This window comes from Mizuhopecten yessoensis, unplaced genomic scaffold (assembly GCF_002113885.1).
Source record: "Mizuhopecten yessoensis strain PY_sf001 unplaced genomic scaffold, ASM211388v2 scaffold2435, whole genome shotgun sequence".
NCBI lineage: Eukaryota > Metazoa > Mollusca > Bivalvia > Pectinida > Pectinidae > Mizuhopecten > Mizuhopecten yessoensis.
In genome coordinates, this window is record NW_018404545.1 from 320,163 (window position 1) to 337,372 (window position 17,210).

General features: G+C 35.5%; 1 protein-coding gene across 1 annotated transcript; it reads left to right on the forward strand.

Moving 5' to 3' along the window:
* Positions 1-2,668: 2,668 nt before the first annotated feature.
* LOC110445985 (exocyst complex component 5-like) lies at positions 2,669-17,210 on the forward strand. Its single transcript, XM_021490907.1, has 18 exons — positions 2,669-2,852; positions 4,364-4,606; positions 4,963-5,160; positions 6,092-6,159; positions 7,712-7,740; positions 8,025-8,134; positions 9,028-9,072; positions 9,292-9,432; positions 10,007-10,083; positions 10,305-10,415; positions 10,889-10,984; positions 11,257-11,425; positions 12,629-12,737; positions 13,016-13,139; positions 13,387-13,579; positions 14,486-14,642; positions 14,925-15,085; positions 15,748-17,210. The coding sequence occupies exons 1-18, from the start codon at positions 2,829-2,831 to the stop codon at positions 15,832-15,834; spliced, it is 2,142 nt and encodes a 713-aa protein (XP_021346582.1). The 5' UTR covers positions 2,669-2,828; the 3' UTR covers positions 15,835-17,210.

Below are 17,210 nucleotides of genomic sequence, written 5' to 3' on the forward strand. Positions count from 1 at the left end.
AACGAGTCCAAGTTATAGCTGTAAATAGGGTGTAAAACTCAAACAAACGAGTCCAGGTCATAGCTGTTAATAAGGTGTAAAACACAAACAAACGAGTCCAAGCCAAATACTTGACGATACCGTAAAGATACGCTATCAAGCTTAAGTCGATAACATACTCTCAAGTAAGCCGTTAGGTTAAAACATACCGTCATGTCCAAAAAAGAAGTATGAAGTAAGCCGTAAGATTGGCAAACAGCCAAGTCTTTTTATTTACCAGGGAAAACTTCCTTGTCTTGTAAACCTATACATTCCATGTGAGTTCACCTGAACTTATTTAAACAATAACTATCAAGCTTTATGACAAAATTTGGACAACAAATGGTGGTGGACGGGTTTTTGTATATATGCGAGCAGGTTACCACAAAGCATCATGGGGGAAATTGCCTTCACAGAATTGCAAGCTTTTCCTGCTTATTTAACTGCTGACCGATGATCTTGTGCACTAATGGGAAACAACGTTCTCGTGCATGGAAAATTAATACGCAACTTATGTTGTTTTTAAAACCTCTATCGGATTAAAGAGGAAACACATTTTCGATCGAAAATCATTTCAATATCATAATTCCAATAAGATAAACGTTCTAAAAAGCATACCCCATGTTTCTAGCAACGACACATTTCCCCCTACTCATGTACATTCTGTAGATCTGAAGCTTCCAAACCCTGTGTAAGCTTCCTACAGTTTAGTGTGTATTGGTGTGTCTTGTAGAACCTCCGGTCCGAATGTGACCCAGGTGATTGATTGTCCCCTCTTCACTAAACAATCACAGAATTGGATCCAAATCCGTGCTACGTGTACAACATGGAGGCACGGTAGTCTAGTGGTAGGACGCCGGGCTCGTGACCGAAGGGTTGCGGGTTCGAGTCATGGCACGGCACTGTGTTGTATCTTGCTTGTTCCAGTCTGCTCAGCTGTAAAAGAGTACGTGGTTGGGCAGTGCTGGGATTGTTGAATGATACATGTAAGCGCTGAAACGGCAGCTCCGGCTGTATGCTCCACAGGGAGTTGAGAAAGGTATTTGCTGGTTGCAAAGGTCCTATAACCAAGGATAATAATTTGTGAACCGCGTTGAGACGACCTACGAACTTGGTTGTGATAAAGCGGTATATAAGAACCTCGAATTAATATCCTTCTGAAAACACTTTCAATTGTAGATGCGCATGCAACTGAGTTTTGGCACTTACCTTATTCCTGAAACTGGCTGTATACATACCATTCGGTACGTACATTCCAATATGGCGGCATGATACGCTTGCAAACTGAAACACTTATTAAGTAGGCATGCTTTTTTGGTGATTTATAATTTTACCAGTGTTAGAATGTGATTGTGAGTTGCGGGACGGTTGCACTACATTTTAATCTGAAAAGTTAGAAAAAAACCTCAACGTGAAGCTGATGGCATTATATTAGGACTTCCTTCTTATACCCTTATTAATACTTTATACTACGATATTATATTTGTATATCTAATCGAAGAAAACGGAGGAAACTTGAAGTGTTGTATAAGATGTATAATAAATTAACTCATGATTACATCTTTTGCCGCCTTTAACAGGAGAAGATAACCGTTACGTAACAATATAGAACTATACGACTCCTCTTTTCAGTTTAAACTAACTCGTATATTTACATTTAAATCTTTGTACATGGAAACACCCCGATACTGTTAACGTATATATTTTAGTGGTATTCTTATTTTAGCGCTTATACGTTTCAAACATTGCGCTGCAATATGACTGTGCTATAATTGAAGCTCCTGTATATAGTTTCCTATTGCATAGAGTGTAAGTGCGCCAATTCATCAATGCGCCAATATTTAAAAATACGATCATGAATACGCTTAAATTCGAGTCCGCTAAAATAAGGACTTTAACAGTATCTAACACTACCTTATGTGTGTCATCTCTGATAACGATGTTCTTATTTCTTGTTGATATCACATATTTACACACATTCTACTCGGAACGATGTACGTACCCAGTGTAGTATGACGGTGTATCTGCCATGTAAGAAAAGACTCAAGTGCAAGGTTTAATTTGTGTTTATTGTGTGAGGTCAGAAATAGTGATGAAATAATTGTATGTTTAAAAAACCCATAAAATCTGACCGTTCCTGTCCATTACAATAAACCTTAGATTTTCATAACCACTGCCAACGATTGGTATTGCGTATTCTGAATCTAGGGTACTGGTTACCGATTATACTTATCCTTAAGTTATCAAATAATGATCCAGTTTCTTTCTTTTTCTCTCTCCAGACATTCTGAAACAAAACTAAATAAACTAAATATTGAATGAATTAAACACTCAAATATTAATTGCTTTCAAAAAGCACTAGCTAGGTACCCTCTCCAGAGCTTCTAGATGTTATGCTTTTCCGGAGGAGGTAGGGGGTGCAGAATAATACGTTCCAACTCTCCCTATTTTAAGAACAGCTCAAAAGTTGCCATTTAAAAGTGTAATTTTCACTCTTCCCTAGGGTGTACATACACACATTTTGTTCATGATTTTAATTCAGAGCACGCGTAATCTATCCCGTGGGCATTTCCAAAAGTTGTCAAGTATGAGGTAAGCGGTTAACAGTCATACACCGACGTCGAGATATAAGGAGTTATTCCCCTTTGGTAGAGTTCTTCAGGCGGAAATGGCCACCTGAGTAAACACTGGCCACAGTGATCATCAGTCTGTTTGTCTGCGATTTGACAATTGAAAGTGAAATATGATTTTTATCATCTCATAACATGACTTAGCAGTGTTCTGGGAATAATATCATCTGATAAATAGCCATGTCGCTGGAGGAACTAGAACAGGTAATTAATGGTTTGGTCTTAACGTTCGACGTCTTGTTAAAAAGGGGTGTAACGTAAACATTGACTACCGAAAAGTTTCCGTTAATTTTATATGAAAGACTAGATTCTTTCATGGATAAGGGTAACTATAGTGTGAGTAGAATTTTGCATAGTGAACACGTTTGAAGGATAAGGTGAAATATATATAGCATATATGACGATGTGATGACTTTGACTATAGGGAGATTTGTGTTTTTGAAGCATTACATGTACACGAACCTGAGAACTAGTGATGCTAATCAATGCAAGCTAAACAGGGGTATGGTACCGACAATCACCTTGTCAGATTTCTTAATCCCGAATAAAGCTAATCCCAAATTCGAGCCACTAAATACTCAGACTTTAAGCATTCAAACATTGTCCAAAAAAGTGTGACAAATAACTCTCAGTGTTTCATTAGTAAAACTAGTGCTAAGTCAACCAATTCAAACATTTATTCTTTCTACGAGCTGTTATTGATTGGAACCATCTTGATGAGAATGCGATATGCGCATGCAGAGACAGTTGAGGGTTTCAAAGAAACTCTCACACATTACTACTAGAGTAACCAGCCTTTCTCCCAAAGAATTATATATCAGGATTTGTCTTTTATTCGTACCCATATTTACAAATACAGATAAACTGAGGTGTTCAGAGTAATTTCATATGTTTGAGGGTTAAGAGCAAGCGTAGGTAACATACGTGTACACTGTAACCTTTCTGTACTTGGTACATGTGCACGTTATATTTATATGTACATGTATGTACCGATCGAGTCCACTAATGTCTATAGCTACGTAAACATCAACATGAGTGAGAGGTTTTCATTGTATAGCACAGACTTTTCGTCCACTTCCCTGCACGTATCATCCAACTCCCCAGTCCTAACTCACTCTGCACTCATCACTCAGACAGAGCAGTTCATATATACATAAGTCTTTGTCTATGTCTTTGTGTAACTTACATCATGTACTATACATTAATTGATGTCCATTTGTCAGTATAGACCATAGCTATTTCCTATATGTTCCAGTCAAATGTGTAAGTCTATGTATTGTATGTTGTAGGTTACTTTTTCCGTACATACAGAATCATTAGAAAGGAGAAATGAGTCTGTCTTGTTATCACACTAACCTACTGGTTACATACATATACTAGAAAGGTGGAAACCTCTTGATGTCGAAAAATTCTCACCTAACTTTCTCGCATCAAAATCTTATTTCAAATTGTTGTACGCAAATATGCTGGGTTTCACAAACCTCCTATATTCACGCAAAATGTATTCTTCTTCCACAGACTTGATATCTGTTCCCTCCGTAAACACGCACCATTTCCATTCCAAGTTCCAAAATTGTTCGCAGTCATAGAGCCACTTTTTCCACATTCATGAGGTTGTTGCCAGGGACCGTTTTGTGTAATTACAAAAAAGAAATGTACATGAATCATCATTGCATCATCTTTATCTTTTTCATTCATAAATTTTACTTATACAGGAGCCTTTCAATGCTCATGAGTTTGTGGAAAGGCTGGCATGGCGTACCATGGGAACCAAAGGTAGAAGTAACCATGATGACTTTGACCCGATGTTGCTTCATGGTTCTTTTGAGAAGATGATTCAGGATTTGAAGGAGAAAAATGCACAGATGGAGAAAAAAGTAGAAAAATTGGAAGATGCTTGTAAGGAGGAAGAGAAAAGACACTGGCAAAGAGTGGGAGATCTTCAGAAACGTAATAAGGTGAGTGGGAGATCTTCAGAAACGTAATAAGGTGAGTGGCAGATCTTTAGAAACCTAATAAGGTGAGTGGGAGATCTTCAGAAACGTAATAAGGTGAGTGGCAGATCTTCAGAAATGTAATAAGGTGATCATGAGTTGGAGATCTTCAGAATCGCAATAAGGTGAGTGGGAGATCTTCAGAAACGTAATAAGGTGAGTCGGAGATCTTCAGAAACGTAGTAAGTTGAGTGACATATTGATTTATAGATATATACATATAAAATAAGTAAAATCATTTATCAATGAAAACCCCCGAAAAAACACTATTAGTAGTAAATTTGTATGTCATGAAAATAAAACATGTCCTTCTATTCTAGGCATCATATTCCCACTTCCAAGAACTGGATGAGAGAATCAACTTGGTAGCCACTAAGGTTGTCCACCTGGGAGACCAGCTGGAGGGTGTCAACACGCCCAGGGCCCGGGCCGTTGATGCCCAACGACTCATGAACTTTTTCAATGAGTTCCTCCACTACGATGAACCTAAGTCATCAGTGTTCACTGATCCTTTTCAGGTAAAATTTCTTGTTTATAGAATTATATAATAAGTGGTATATTCAGGTTGTTTTTTTGATAGCCTATTTATGAATTTTAAATGATAAGTCGATAGCAGTAAAAACCTGTGTGTATAATAAAGATAGTAAGGTCAGTACAGTGGAGATGTATATAAGAATTAAGCAATGTGTTATTTGTATAAATGTTGATAGTATATATTGTTTATACACTAGTACATATCTATCAACTATAATTTTATATAATCGGAGAAACAATTTACATAAGAACCACAGTTTAGTTTCTATACATTTTTATACGCCCGTCCGGAGTTATGGCCCTTTGTAGAATTGTCGAAACAGTTTCCACTCAATAACTTGAGTAATTTTGAACGGATTAATTTCAAACGTCATAGGAAGGTTTATTTCTATGAAAGCTCGGACAAGTTTGATAACCAAAATTATTCGCTTGTTATTTAAGGAGTTATGGCCCTTTGTATAATTGCAGAAACAGTTTCCGCTCAATAACTTCAGTAATTTTAAATAGATTCATTTCAAACTTCATAGGAAGGTTTATTGCCATTAAAGCTCGGCCAATTTTGATAACCAAAATTATTTGCCGCTTATTTATGCAGTAATGGCCCTTTGTAGAATTGCCGAAACAGTTTCTGCTCAATAGCTTCAGTAATTTTGAATAGATTCATTTCAAACTTCATAGGAAGGTTCATTTGATTAATTTCAAACTTGGTAGGAAGGTTCATTGCCATGAAAGCTCAGACAAGCTTGAGAGACGCTTATCTCTCCAACATTTATGCACTTATGGCCTTTGTGGCAAACTGCTCATTCTACATCTTACAGGCATATCATGTACCGTCTCGCGGAACTCTTGTTATGGTGTATAAACAGTATGACTGTATATACATGTAGTGTATAATCTTACCTCTGCTTCATTTAGCTTCAGTTGGCTGCAGAAATAATTCAGAAGTTATATCAGATAGCTTTGGAACTTCCAGTGGGAGAAAAGTAAGTTATGTTACATAGCTTTAGAAGTATGAATTCCAGTGGCAGAAAAGTAAAAACAAATTCATAGTTTCATGGAAAAGCTTAATTTTTTAATAATGGGTTTTTCAGACCCATTCTGTTTACATCTTGTTTTTATCAATCACAGGTTTCACGTCCGATTTATTATCACATGTTAGTCACATGACTGGTCTGTGATTACAAGATCATTGCAGGAATTTTTCACTGTTAATTTATCGTCTACCTCTCACCACATAATTAGAAAACTATTACCAGGTATTCACATTCTCACCCTGTAAACTATTACCAGGTATTCACATTCTCACCCGGTAAATTATTACCAGGTATTCACATTCTCTACTGGCAAACTGTTACTAGGTATTCACATTCTCTACTGGTAAACTGTTACCAGGTGTTCACATTCTCACCCGGTAAATTATTACCAGGTATTCACATTCTCACCCGGTAAACTATTACCAGGTATTCACATTCTCACCCGGTAAACTATTACCAGGTATTCACATTCTCACCCGGTAAACTGTTACCAGGTATTCACATTCTCACCGGGTAAACTATTAAAAGGTATTCACATTCTCACCCGGTAAACTATTACCAGGTATTCACATCCTCACTCGGTAAACTGTTACCAGGTATTCACATTCTCACCCGGTAAACTGTTACCGGGTATCATCATTCTAACCCGGTAAACTATTACCAGGTATTCACATTCTCTACCAGTAAACTGTTACCAGGTATTCACATTCTCACTCGGTAAACTGTTACCAGGTATTCACATTCTCACCCGGTAAACTATTCCCAGGTATTCACATTCTCACCCGGTAAACTGTCACCGGGTATTATCATTCTAACCCGGTAAACTATTACCTGGTATTCACATTCTCACCCGGTAAACTGTTACCAGGTATTCACATTCTCATCGGGTAAACTATTACCAGGTATTCACATTCTCACCCGGTAAACTATTACCAGGTATTCACATTCTCACCCGGTAAACTGTTACCGGGTATTATCATTCTAACCCGGTAAACTATTACCAGGTATTCACATTCTCACCCGGTAAACTGTTACCGGGTATTATCATTATAACCCGGTAAACCATTACCAGGTATTCACATTCTCACCTGGTAAACTGTTACCAGGTATTCACATTCTCTACCGGTAAACTGTTACCAGGTATTCACATTCTCACCGGGTTAACTATTAAAAGGTATTCACATTCTCACCCGGTAACCTATTACCAGGTATTCACATTCTCACCTGGTAAACTGTTACCGGGTATTATCATCCTAACCCGGTAAACTATTTCCAGGTATTCCCATTCTCACCCGGTAAACTATTACCAGGTATTCACATTCTCACCCGGTAAAAATAGCATTAACAAGTTGAATGGTAGACCTCATCTGTACGGATGTTAGATCATAGACGCATTTTTGGTTCTGTTTGTGACTGATGTCACTTTTACATGCTATGTAATGTTGCGAAATGTAATATTCTAGATTTCATTGATGAAGTAAAAAAATGTTTGTGTTCACAGATTCGACAATGCCAGAAAGAAAATATGGGGTATGTTACAATAGACTACATTTATATTTAAGTTGTGTAACTTGTGTTTGTTCTATAAACCAACTGCACCCGATGTAATTATTCTATCATGAACACAATTACTTGAAGGTTACGGCTTGACTGTAAATTAAAAATAATACAAAGCAGCCTTTCCAGAATTCACGCAAAATTGTCAATGATGGCTTATGTGTAAAGTATCAACTTATAAGTATATGTCCTGTTAATCCATTTGTATTCACTTATACTGTTTACATGGAATTATACAACTTTGTATTTGATCACAGATCGATACCTCCATATTGAGAAGGAGTTGATTGCAGAATTTCTGATAGCCCATCGTCATGAGGACAGACGGAAGATGAAAAGGGTTGCTTTTGTCTTGTCTAACTTCAAAGTAAGAAAAGTTTCAAAAAATATATTGTTAAAAGCAGTGTTTTTCTTCCTTATTTGAAATTAAGTGTGAGAAGTATGAAATACTGATATGCTATCTTTATACAGAGTATCACAGTAAATGTTGGTAACATTTATTTGAGGTTGATGTCAGATGTTTGAGGATGGTAATGTTATTTTGAGAATGATAAAGATGATACTATTCCTGTAATGGACAAAACTTGAAAAGAAAGGACACATACAACTTCAATAAAACAAAAATGATTATCTGTTGTTAAATATATCAAATAATACATAGAGCCTCTTTAATCTATAATCACGTTTTCATTTTGATATATTAAAACTAAATTTAAAATAAAATAAAATCTATAATCACTTTTTTATTTTGATATATTAAAACTAAATTTAAAAATAAAATAAAATATATAATCAATTTTTCATTTTGATATATTAAACCTAAATTTAAAAATAAAATAAAATATATAATCAATTTTTCATTTTGATATATTAAACCTAAATTTAAAAATAAAATAAAATATATAATCAATTTTTCATTTTGATATATTAAAACTAAATTTAAAATAAAATAAAATCTATAATCACTTTTTTATTTTGATATATTAAAACTAAATTTAAAATAAAATAAAATCTATATTCACTTTTTCATTTTGATATATTAAAACTAAATTTAAAATAAAATAAAATCTATAATCACTTTTTCATTTTGATATATTAAAACAAAATTTAAGGAGAAGGAGCCAACACCTTTGTTTCTGTTGTATGACCGTATCTGGTTGTTTTGCCAATACAGTGTATAAAAGATATAAACATTAAGTAATAAAGAATGAACATATTCTGCTGGAAATAGTACAGACTTATAATTTGTGATAATTCCAGGGTTATGGTGAATGTGTTGATGCCTTTATAGAGGAGTCTATGAAGGTAAGTACCATTTGATCTATTACAGTAAACCTATTATAGTCAACAGTACTCGGGACTAAAGCTTACAGTAACTTCAAGCACTAAAATTATGATAAGATAATTATTAGAAGATTTTCATTAAATTCTGTTATATTATTCATATGTTTTGTCAAAAATAAAACTTTTAGTGATGAAAGAATCAGTTTTGTGTAATGTTTACGCGCTGATTTTGTTGACCAGGGGGCGTTCCAGAAGTTGGATCCGTTTGATGACGTGGTGCCATTGTGTACGAGGACCAGTGACCTTGTCACCGGTGTGTTCAGCAGTCCAGACACAGTCATGGCCAAATTTGTACAGACTATCTACAACACTAAACTGCAGGTATTTTTTGAGGTTGGTAAATGTGGTTTGTATACAGACTCAAATAGCACAACCAGTGAAGTGTTGAATTGTGACATTTCGTTGACTAGTACGATGTGTACTCTGTCACCTTCATCAGACAAAAACAATTGACTGGTCATACTATGTGAACCTTTCTACAAAAGATGAAGTGTGTATTTAATTGCTGTGCTGATGGACTTTGACCAGTGTGACAGTACCTGCACTGTTTATCACATTACCACCATGGTATGCTGTGATTACACCTACAACATATATTTTGCATATTCCTTTTTGCAAGACATGCTCTGCCATGTTGTATTGAAGACAATACAGAACGCTGATGTTAAAGACAATACATAGCGTAACATTGAATGATGCTGAGTACTTGATGAATACCTGTGTAAACATTGGTATACATTCTTGATAATGTGATTAAAAGTTCTGGATTTTTTCATCGCTCTCTTATGAAAAGGAAACTATTTGTCACTGTGTTTCGTGTGAGGATTACATGAGGCTGCTTTATAACTTAATTAGTTTCCATACTTCATTTTAATTGTTTTCTTTTCCTTAACAGAAACATATTGCATCCAAACTGGAATCCAAAGAGGACCCAGAGGAATACCTTATAACACTTTTCCAACTCTACACAAGGTAATCTTGTCAGTTATATATGCTAAGTAAGCAAATCATCCGTACATTTTATTTGTCTCTGGAAAGTTTGTTTTTTAATACCTCTCTCCCATAAATAAATTACAGTGATGACATTTCAATGTCTTGTATTATTGATGCCAACTTGAAGAGATATAACAAAAGGATCATTAAACATTTCTGTGACTGTTACAAAATGTTTATTTTGTGTTCTTTCCTGTCAGAACGATGAAGTTATCAGAAGATATATCAGTATTTAAGATGGGAAATGACAGCCTGTTCCTGACCAAACTGACCAAGAGTATATTTGTGAAGCACCTAGAGGCTTACATTAAGTAGGTATCAGGATTGCTGTGAGAGGCTTTCATTAGCTTGTCCTTGTGTACATACACATGTATTTGATGCATTTAGTATTATTTTATTTTGCTATCATATGTAACTTTTTTGGCTGATTTTGCCAATGCTGCCTTTTAGAGCTCTCCTCTGTGGAGCTAGTTATAACCTCTCAGAACATTTGCCACCGTACTAAGGGCTTATTGATGGCAAATGACCGTGTGTGTACCTGTTACTCAGTGCTCTATTACAGACTGCTATTTTATTTTTGTTTGTTTTTACATGTCAACACTGAAAATATTATTATAGTAAGCCTGGTTATAAACTATTACGTAGATTAATTAAAACTTTGCATCGATCTGATTACTTGATTTAAAAAAAACATTTTTGTATGTGTGATCTTACATTAATATATAGATATTGTGAATGTTACTATGAATTCAATTATTGTACCATGATTCATTGTTGTTTCTAGCTTTGAAACCAAATATTTAAAAGAGCGATGCTCTGCACACCTGCAGAGATACTATGATGGCAAAGATCACACAAAGAAACAGATCCAGTCAGGAGGGTAAGTGATGTCTCAGTGTGGGAAGACAAGAGGCCGTTTGTTACTACCTGATATTACCAGTAACATACCAGTAACACGCCAGTGCCCTTTGGCTCCCCTTAGCTCTTCAATTACAACCTGGTAACAGTTGGTGAAGAAGACGTCCTTTGTAATATTCTTTGTCAGATTCACATCTTACTAAAGTCCTATGATAATATGTGTGTGATGAATCATGTGATTTTGATTGTAATACTTCGTACAGTATGGTATTTTGCTTATTTATCATGACCCAGCTTGTCAGAGTTGAGACGGGATTTACAGGCAAAGATCGGGACGATGACCAAAACCAACATCAACATTGGACCTGCCATAGAGAACTTTGGTGGAGAGACCTTCTTGTCACAGGAAGTGACAATAAGTCTGCTACAGGAGGCCAAGAATGCCTTCAAACGCTGCAAAGTGGTGAGAACCATATAAAACAGGCAATATGATAAAGACCGAGGAGTCCTTTCTCATTGTCAGTGATAGGAGCCGAAACAGGCTGATCACATCTACAATAAATGATTGTACTGTCAGTGATAGGAGCCGAAACAGACCGATCACATCTACGATAAATGATTGTACTGTCAGTGATCGGAGCCGAAACAGGCCGTCACATCTACAATAAATTATTGTACTGTCAGTGATAGGAGCTGAAACAGGCCGATCACATCTACAATAAAAGATTGTACTGTCCGTGATAGGAGCCGAAACAGGCCGATCACATCCACAATAAATGATTGTACTGTCAGTGATATGAGCCGAAACAGGCCGATCACATCTCCAATAAATGATTGTCCTGTCAGTGATAGGAGCCTAAACAGGCTGTCACATCTACAATAAATGATTGTACTGCCAGTGATAGGAGCCGAAACAGGCCGGTCACATCTACAATAAATGATTGTACTTTCAGTGATAGGAGCCGAAACAGGCCTATCCCATCTACAATAAATGATTGTACTGTCAGTGATAGGGGCTGAAACAGGCCGTCACACCTACAATACATGATTGTACTGTCAGTGATAGGAGACGAAACAGGCCGATCACATCTACAATAAAAGATTGTACTGTCCGTGATAGGAGCCGAAACAGGCCGATAACATCTACAATAAATTATTGTACTGTCAGTGATAGGAGCCAAAACAGGCCGATCACATCTACAATAAATCATTGTACTGTCAGTGATAGGAGCTGAAACAGGCCGTCACATCTACAATAAATTACTGTACTGTCAGTGATAGGAGCCGAAACAGGCCAATAACATCTACAATAAATGATTGTACTGCCAGTGATAGGAGCCAAAACAGGCCGATCACATCTACAATAAATTATTGTACTGTCAGTGATCGGAGCCAAAACAGGCCGATCACATCTACAATAAATGATTGTACTGTCAGTGATAGGAGCCAAAACAGGCCGTCACATCTACAATAAATTATTGTACTGTCAGTGAGGTTTCTGTCCTTCAAGTGTGATCAGAGTCAAACAATCGGAAAAGCAACCAATGTTTTCAAACAACAACGATCTAGTTCAAGTTATTGTATCCATGCACATATGTAAAAAAACATTCTGTCTACACTATTACAACGTACACATGGTACTATAATCCTGTTTTCTGTCCCCTAGTTGTCCAGCAGTTCAGACATGTCGGGGAATGCTGTACAAATCTTCGAGGTTTTGGTCCAGTTCTTGGTAATTGAGCATATAGACTACGCTGTGGAACTTGGATTACAAGGTATTTTTGATTATATTTAAGGTTGTTTACAATGCATTGCATAGCAATGCCCTCAAGGAGAAGCCTTTTGGTTTTGTAAACAAAATCTCAATGAGTAAGGATATATTTCATTTTCAACAGGAACATATTTCTGACAAGAGTATTTAACAATTTTAATGGTCAACATATTTCATAGAGTAAGAGTGTCTACACAATTATTGACGGTTAAATGCTTTATACTGTAACATCAGATGTCAGTATTAAGTTGGTAATTCTGTTGCTATGTGCTCTGTTTACAGCCATTCCCCTGCCTGACCCCAAGTCACAGCCAGAGGTGTACTTCTTTGATGTAGTAGGCCAGGCCAACACACTCTTTCATCTGTTTGAGAAACAGTTCATGGACAGTCTGGTTCCTCTAGTCATGTAAGCTTCAGTAACTAAACAGGCGTCTCTTGTAAGGACATGTGTCATCAGATAAAACATTGAAATAGGGAATTGATAAAATTAAAAAAAAAAAAAAAACAATCGCAAAATAATACACATGTACCAATCCATGAAGAAAAACATACCTGTGATAAAGTAGTTTTGAGCAGATCGTATCACAAAGAATGTATTCACATTTGTCATATTATTACATATCTCAGATGTTAGTCTGCTCTCTTTATTTCAGTTCCTCTCCCAGACACAGTCTGTGTTTACAGAGGAAGAGAGAGTTACGAGAACAGGTGGAGAATAAGATAGACACGGGTCTTGACCGCTCTAATGCTGCCATTACTGGCTGGGTCAGAAATATTCTAGCCGCGGAGCAGAAGAAGTCTGACTTCAAACCAGAGGACAATGATGCCATGCAGATGGTGTCACCAGTAAGTGTCTGCAGAAAGACATATCAAATAATGGTTTTGTTGATACTAAAATATCGCAGAATTCCAAGTCGGGTGCAAGGTCCAAGACTTAATGTGAAATTATATTTCTAGTATCAACAAAAACAGTAGTTGTTTTTACTGCAATATACCAGATGTACAATAAACATATGTAAATACTATTTAGGAGACACTGATAAAAACTCTTAAATCTTGAATACTATTATTTCCTTGTTTGATAAATCTATGACTTGCATCTTGTTAAAAAACCCATCTTACTTAATGGCTAGAAAATATAATTTCTCAACACATCACAAGTCAAATGATGTAATAGATCAAAAAGTTCGTTCTTTGACCTAAGTACTTTTTACTTGTCCATATGATGATATGACGTGTTTGTAAAATAATCCTGTAATTGTGATTGTCACTGATTGGTAAAAATAATCCTGTAATTGTGATTGTCACTGATTGGTAAAAATAATCCTGTAATTGTGATTGTCACTGATTGGTAAAAATAATCCTGTAATTGTGATTGTCACTGATTGGTAAAAATAATCCTGTAATTGTGATTGTCACTGATTGGTAAAAATAATCCTGTAATTGTGATTGTCACTGATTGGTAAAAATAATCCTGTAATTGTGATTATCACTGATTGGTAAAAATAATCCTGTAATTGTGATTGTCACTGATTGGAAGGAAATAATTACCAACTCAAGATTTCACCTGCGTGCAAGTGATGAGAAAATTTATAATCTAAAGATATGGTATTACAATTGAAGTATTATTTACAGATCTATAGAAGTCTTGATATTGCAATTAAATAACAAGGATTTACTACAGTTTTAGTACAAACAACAACAATTGATCAGACTACATCTTACCCTAATGCTATCTACTGTTTGCTCCAGGCTTGTCTGAAGGTTGTGAACTTCATGCGGACAATATCAGGATCTATCCACAGCAGTTTGGATGGGAAGAATGTGGAGGCTGTGTTTACTGATCTCGGCACGAGACTCCACCGGGTCATCTTCGACCACCTACAAGGATTCATGTACAACTCGCTTGGTAGGTACTGAGTGTACAGCTGTGGTGATACGTTCTGGAGTTCACCAATGTTTTTGTAAATGTCAGTGCTTTGGTTAGAAAACAAATGCATGAATAATTGCATGTTTTTACATACAGGTGCCATGTTATATATGAATTAGTAATATGTGATGTGAATGAGTTTAGGAATATATTTCATGACTAATTACATGCTTTTGACCTACAGGTGCCATGTTAGTGATATGTGATGTGAATGAGTTTAGGAATATATTTCATGACTAATTACATGCTTTTGACATACAGGTGCCATGTTAGTGATATGTGATGTGAATGAGTACCGGAAGAGTGTAAAGGACTTTAAGATTCCCATGGTAACAGAGCTGTTTGAGAAACTCCACGCCCTGTGTAACCTGTTAGTGGTGGTACCAGAAAACCTTAAACAGGTCTGCAGTGGTGAACAGTTGGTGAGTTCATTGACCTTTAATCAAAAGTGTTATCTACTTTTATCTCAGTACTATAAACCCTGCATTTTTGACTTTATATTACATGTGATGTTATTTTTGTCTCGCTGCCACGAAGTAGTGAAAGCGAGACAAAGGTGTTGCTTTTCTGGCGACAGCGTCGTCAACATTAAACCTGGGGGTTTAAGTTAGTTTCACTGAAAGTGTAAGTGCTAGACCAACCAAACTTGGAGCACAGATACATCTTGGGTAGTATATCTCAACCTATGCATCAAATACTGGATGCGACCTACCTTTCATGGTCCATTGACTTTGGTCAGCATCTCCATCAACATTCAGTTTTTGTGTTTAAGTTAGTTTACCAAACTTGACATGTGCATTGATGGTCAAAGCAGGTCACAGATGAGACATATCAATCCCAATGATTTGTGTCTCTTTTAAGAAGAAATGAAAATAAATATATTTTGTGTCAATTTTTGTAAAGAAAGTTTTAATATGTAAAATATGAAAGAATAACCCAAATAAAGAAAGTTCAGTGTAAATGTTGTGGTATCTAGTTCGTAAACTTTGTTGCTCTGTTTTGATTGATATTAAAATCATTTCCCAGGGATACTTTAAAAAAAATCTAAAATTCTTTTTAAGTTTCTTTTTTGTTTCTTATACAGGCGGGCATAGACAAGACTGTATTATTATCCATTATCCAGTTACGGACTGATTTTAAATCTGCAAAACTTGCCAATATTTTAAAATGAACTTGATGAGTATTCTACACTAAGAAATGATACGGACAAGCAAGGATATTCTACACTAAGAAATGATACGGACAAGCAAGGATATTTTTCGTTGTAGCAGCTGAGTGTATTTGTGAGGTTAAAGGAATAATCAGATTGTGTGAAGTTTATTTATCTGCCGTTGGGATTGCTACTGTTTGTGGTATCAGTATTAAATACGCAGGCATAGTAAATATTAATGTTTGCAGTAAGTATACTGTTGGCTTCTGGTAAAACTGCCTATGTACCATATTGTGTTATATAAATACATGCCATTTGATCTTGTGCCAGATATAATTGTTTCATTCCAGAACGTTGGTTGGGAATTTTTGAAAATATAAATATTTAGAAACTCTATTGGAATGTGACAGTGAAAAGTTACTGTCACGACTAGTCAGCCACATCTAATATCATTCTGTATTACTTGTGTATTTCTGACACATTTAATTTCATTCTGTTTAACTTGTGTATTTCTGACACATTTAATTTCATTCTGTTTAACTTGTGTATCTCTGACACATTTAATTTCATTCTGTTTAACTTAGGTATTTCTGACACATTTAGTATCATTCTGTATTACTTGTGTATATCTGACACATTTAATATCATTCTGTATTACTTGGTTTTACGACACATTTAATATCATTCTGTATTACTTGTGTATTTCTGACACGTTTAATATCATAATATCATTCTCTATTACTTGTGTATTTCTGGAGATAAAATCTTACTGGGATACGATTTCAAATTGTGATTGAAAGTAACCCATGCTACGAAGTGTTGTAGAGAGACGAGGGATGTAGTAATATTTAATGTAAAGCTTAATCATTTTTATTGTCAGTTCAGCTTGGAATAATCAATCATACATTAGAAACAATATAAAACACGTTTGTTGATTTTGAAAATTTCACAAATTTATTGCCAATGTGTCAATATTTCTTCCTTAGCTTAAATGTAATGCATGAGTTACTTCCCCTCTCTATTTATTCTGACACAATAGGGTCATCAGCTATTGTTTCTTTTTATCAATAAGTTTTGATTAAAGAGTGTTCAGTGTGTTTCCAACTTGCAGAAGAAAATAACAAATTATCATCACACTAACTTTATTTTACTGAAACTTTACCAGGACATCTCCGATTTTTATCATACATCCATTGCAGCCTATTTTCTTTTAGAACCAATTTAGGAGTCAGACTTGCTTATATTCGCATTTTATTTTGTGTCATTTAATAGTAGAGTTCTACATTGGCCATTTTATATTGTATTGTTAATATTGATGTGATTGAGGAATAGTAACTATGGATGTATTCCTACTTGTGCAATATTGAACCCACTATTAAACTGACGATTCACAGACA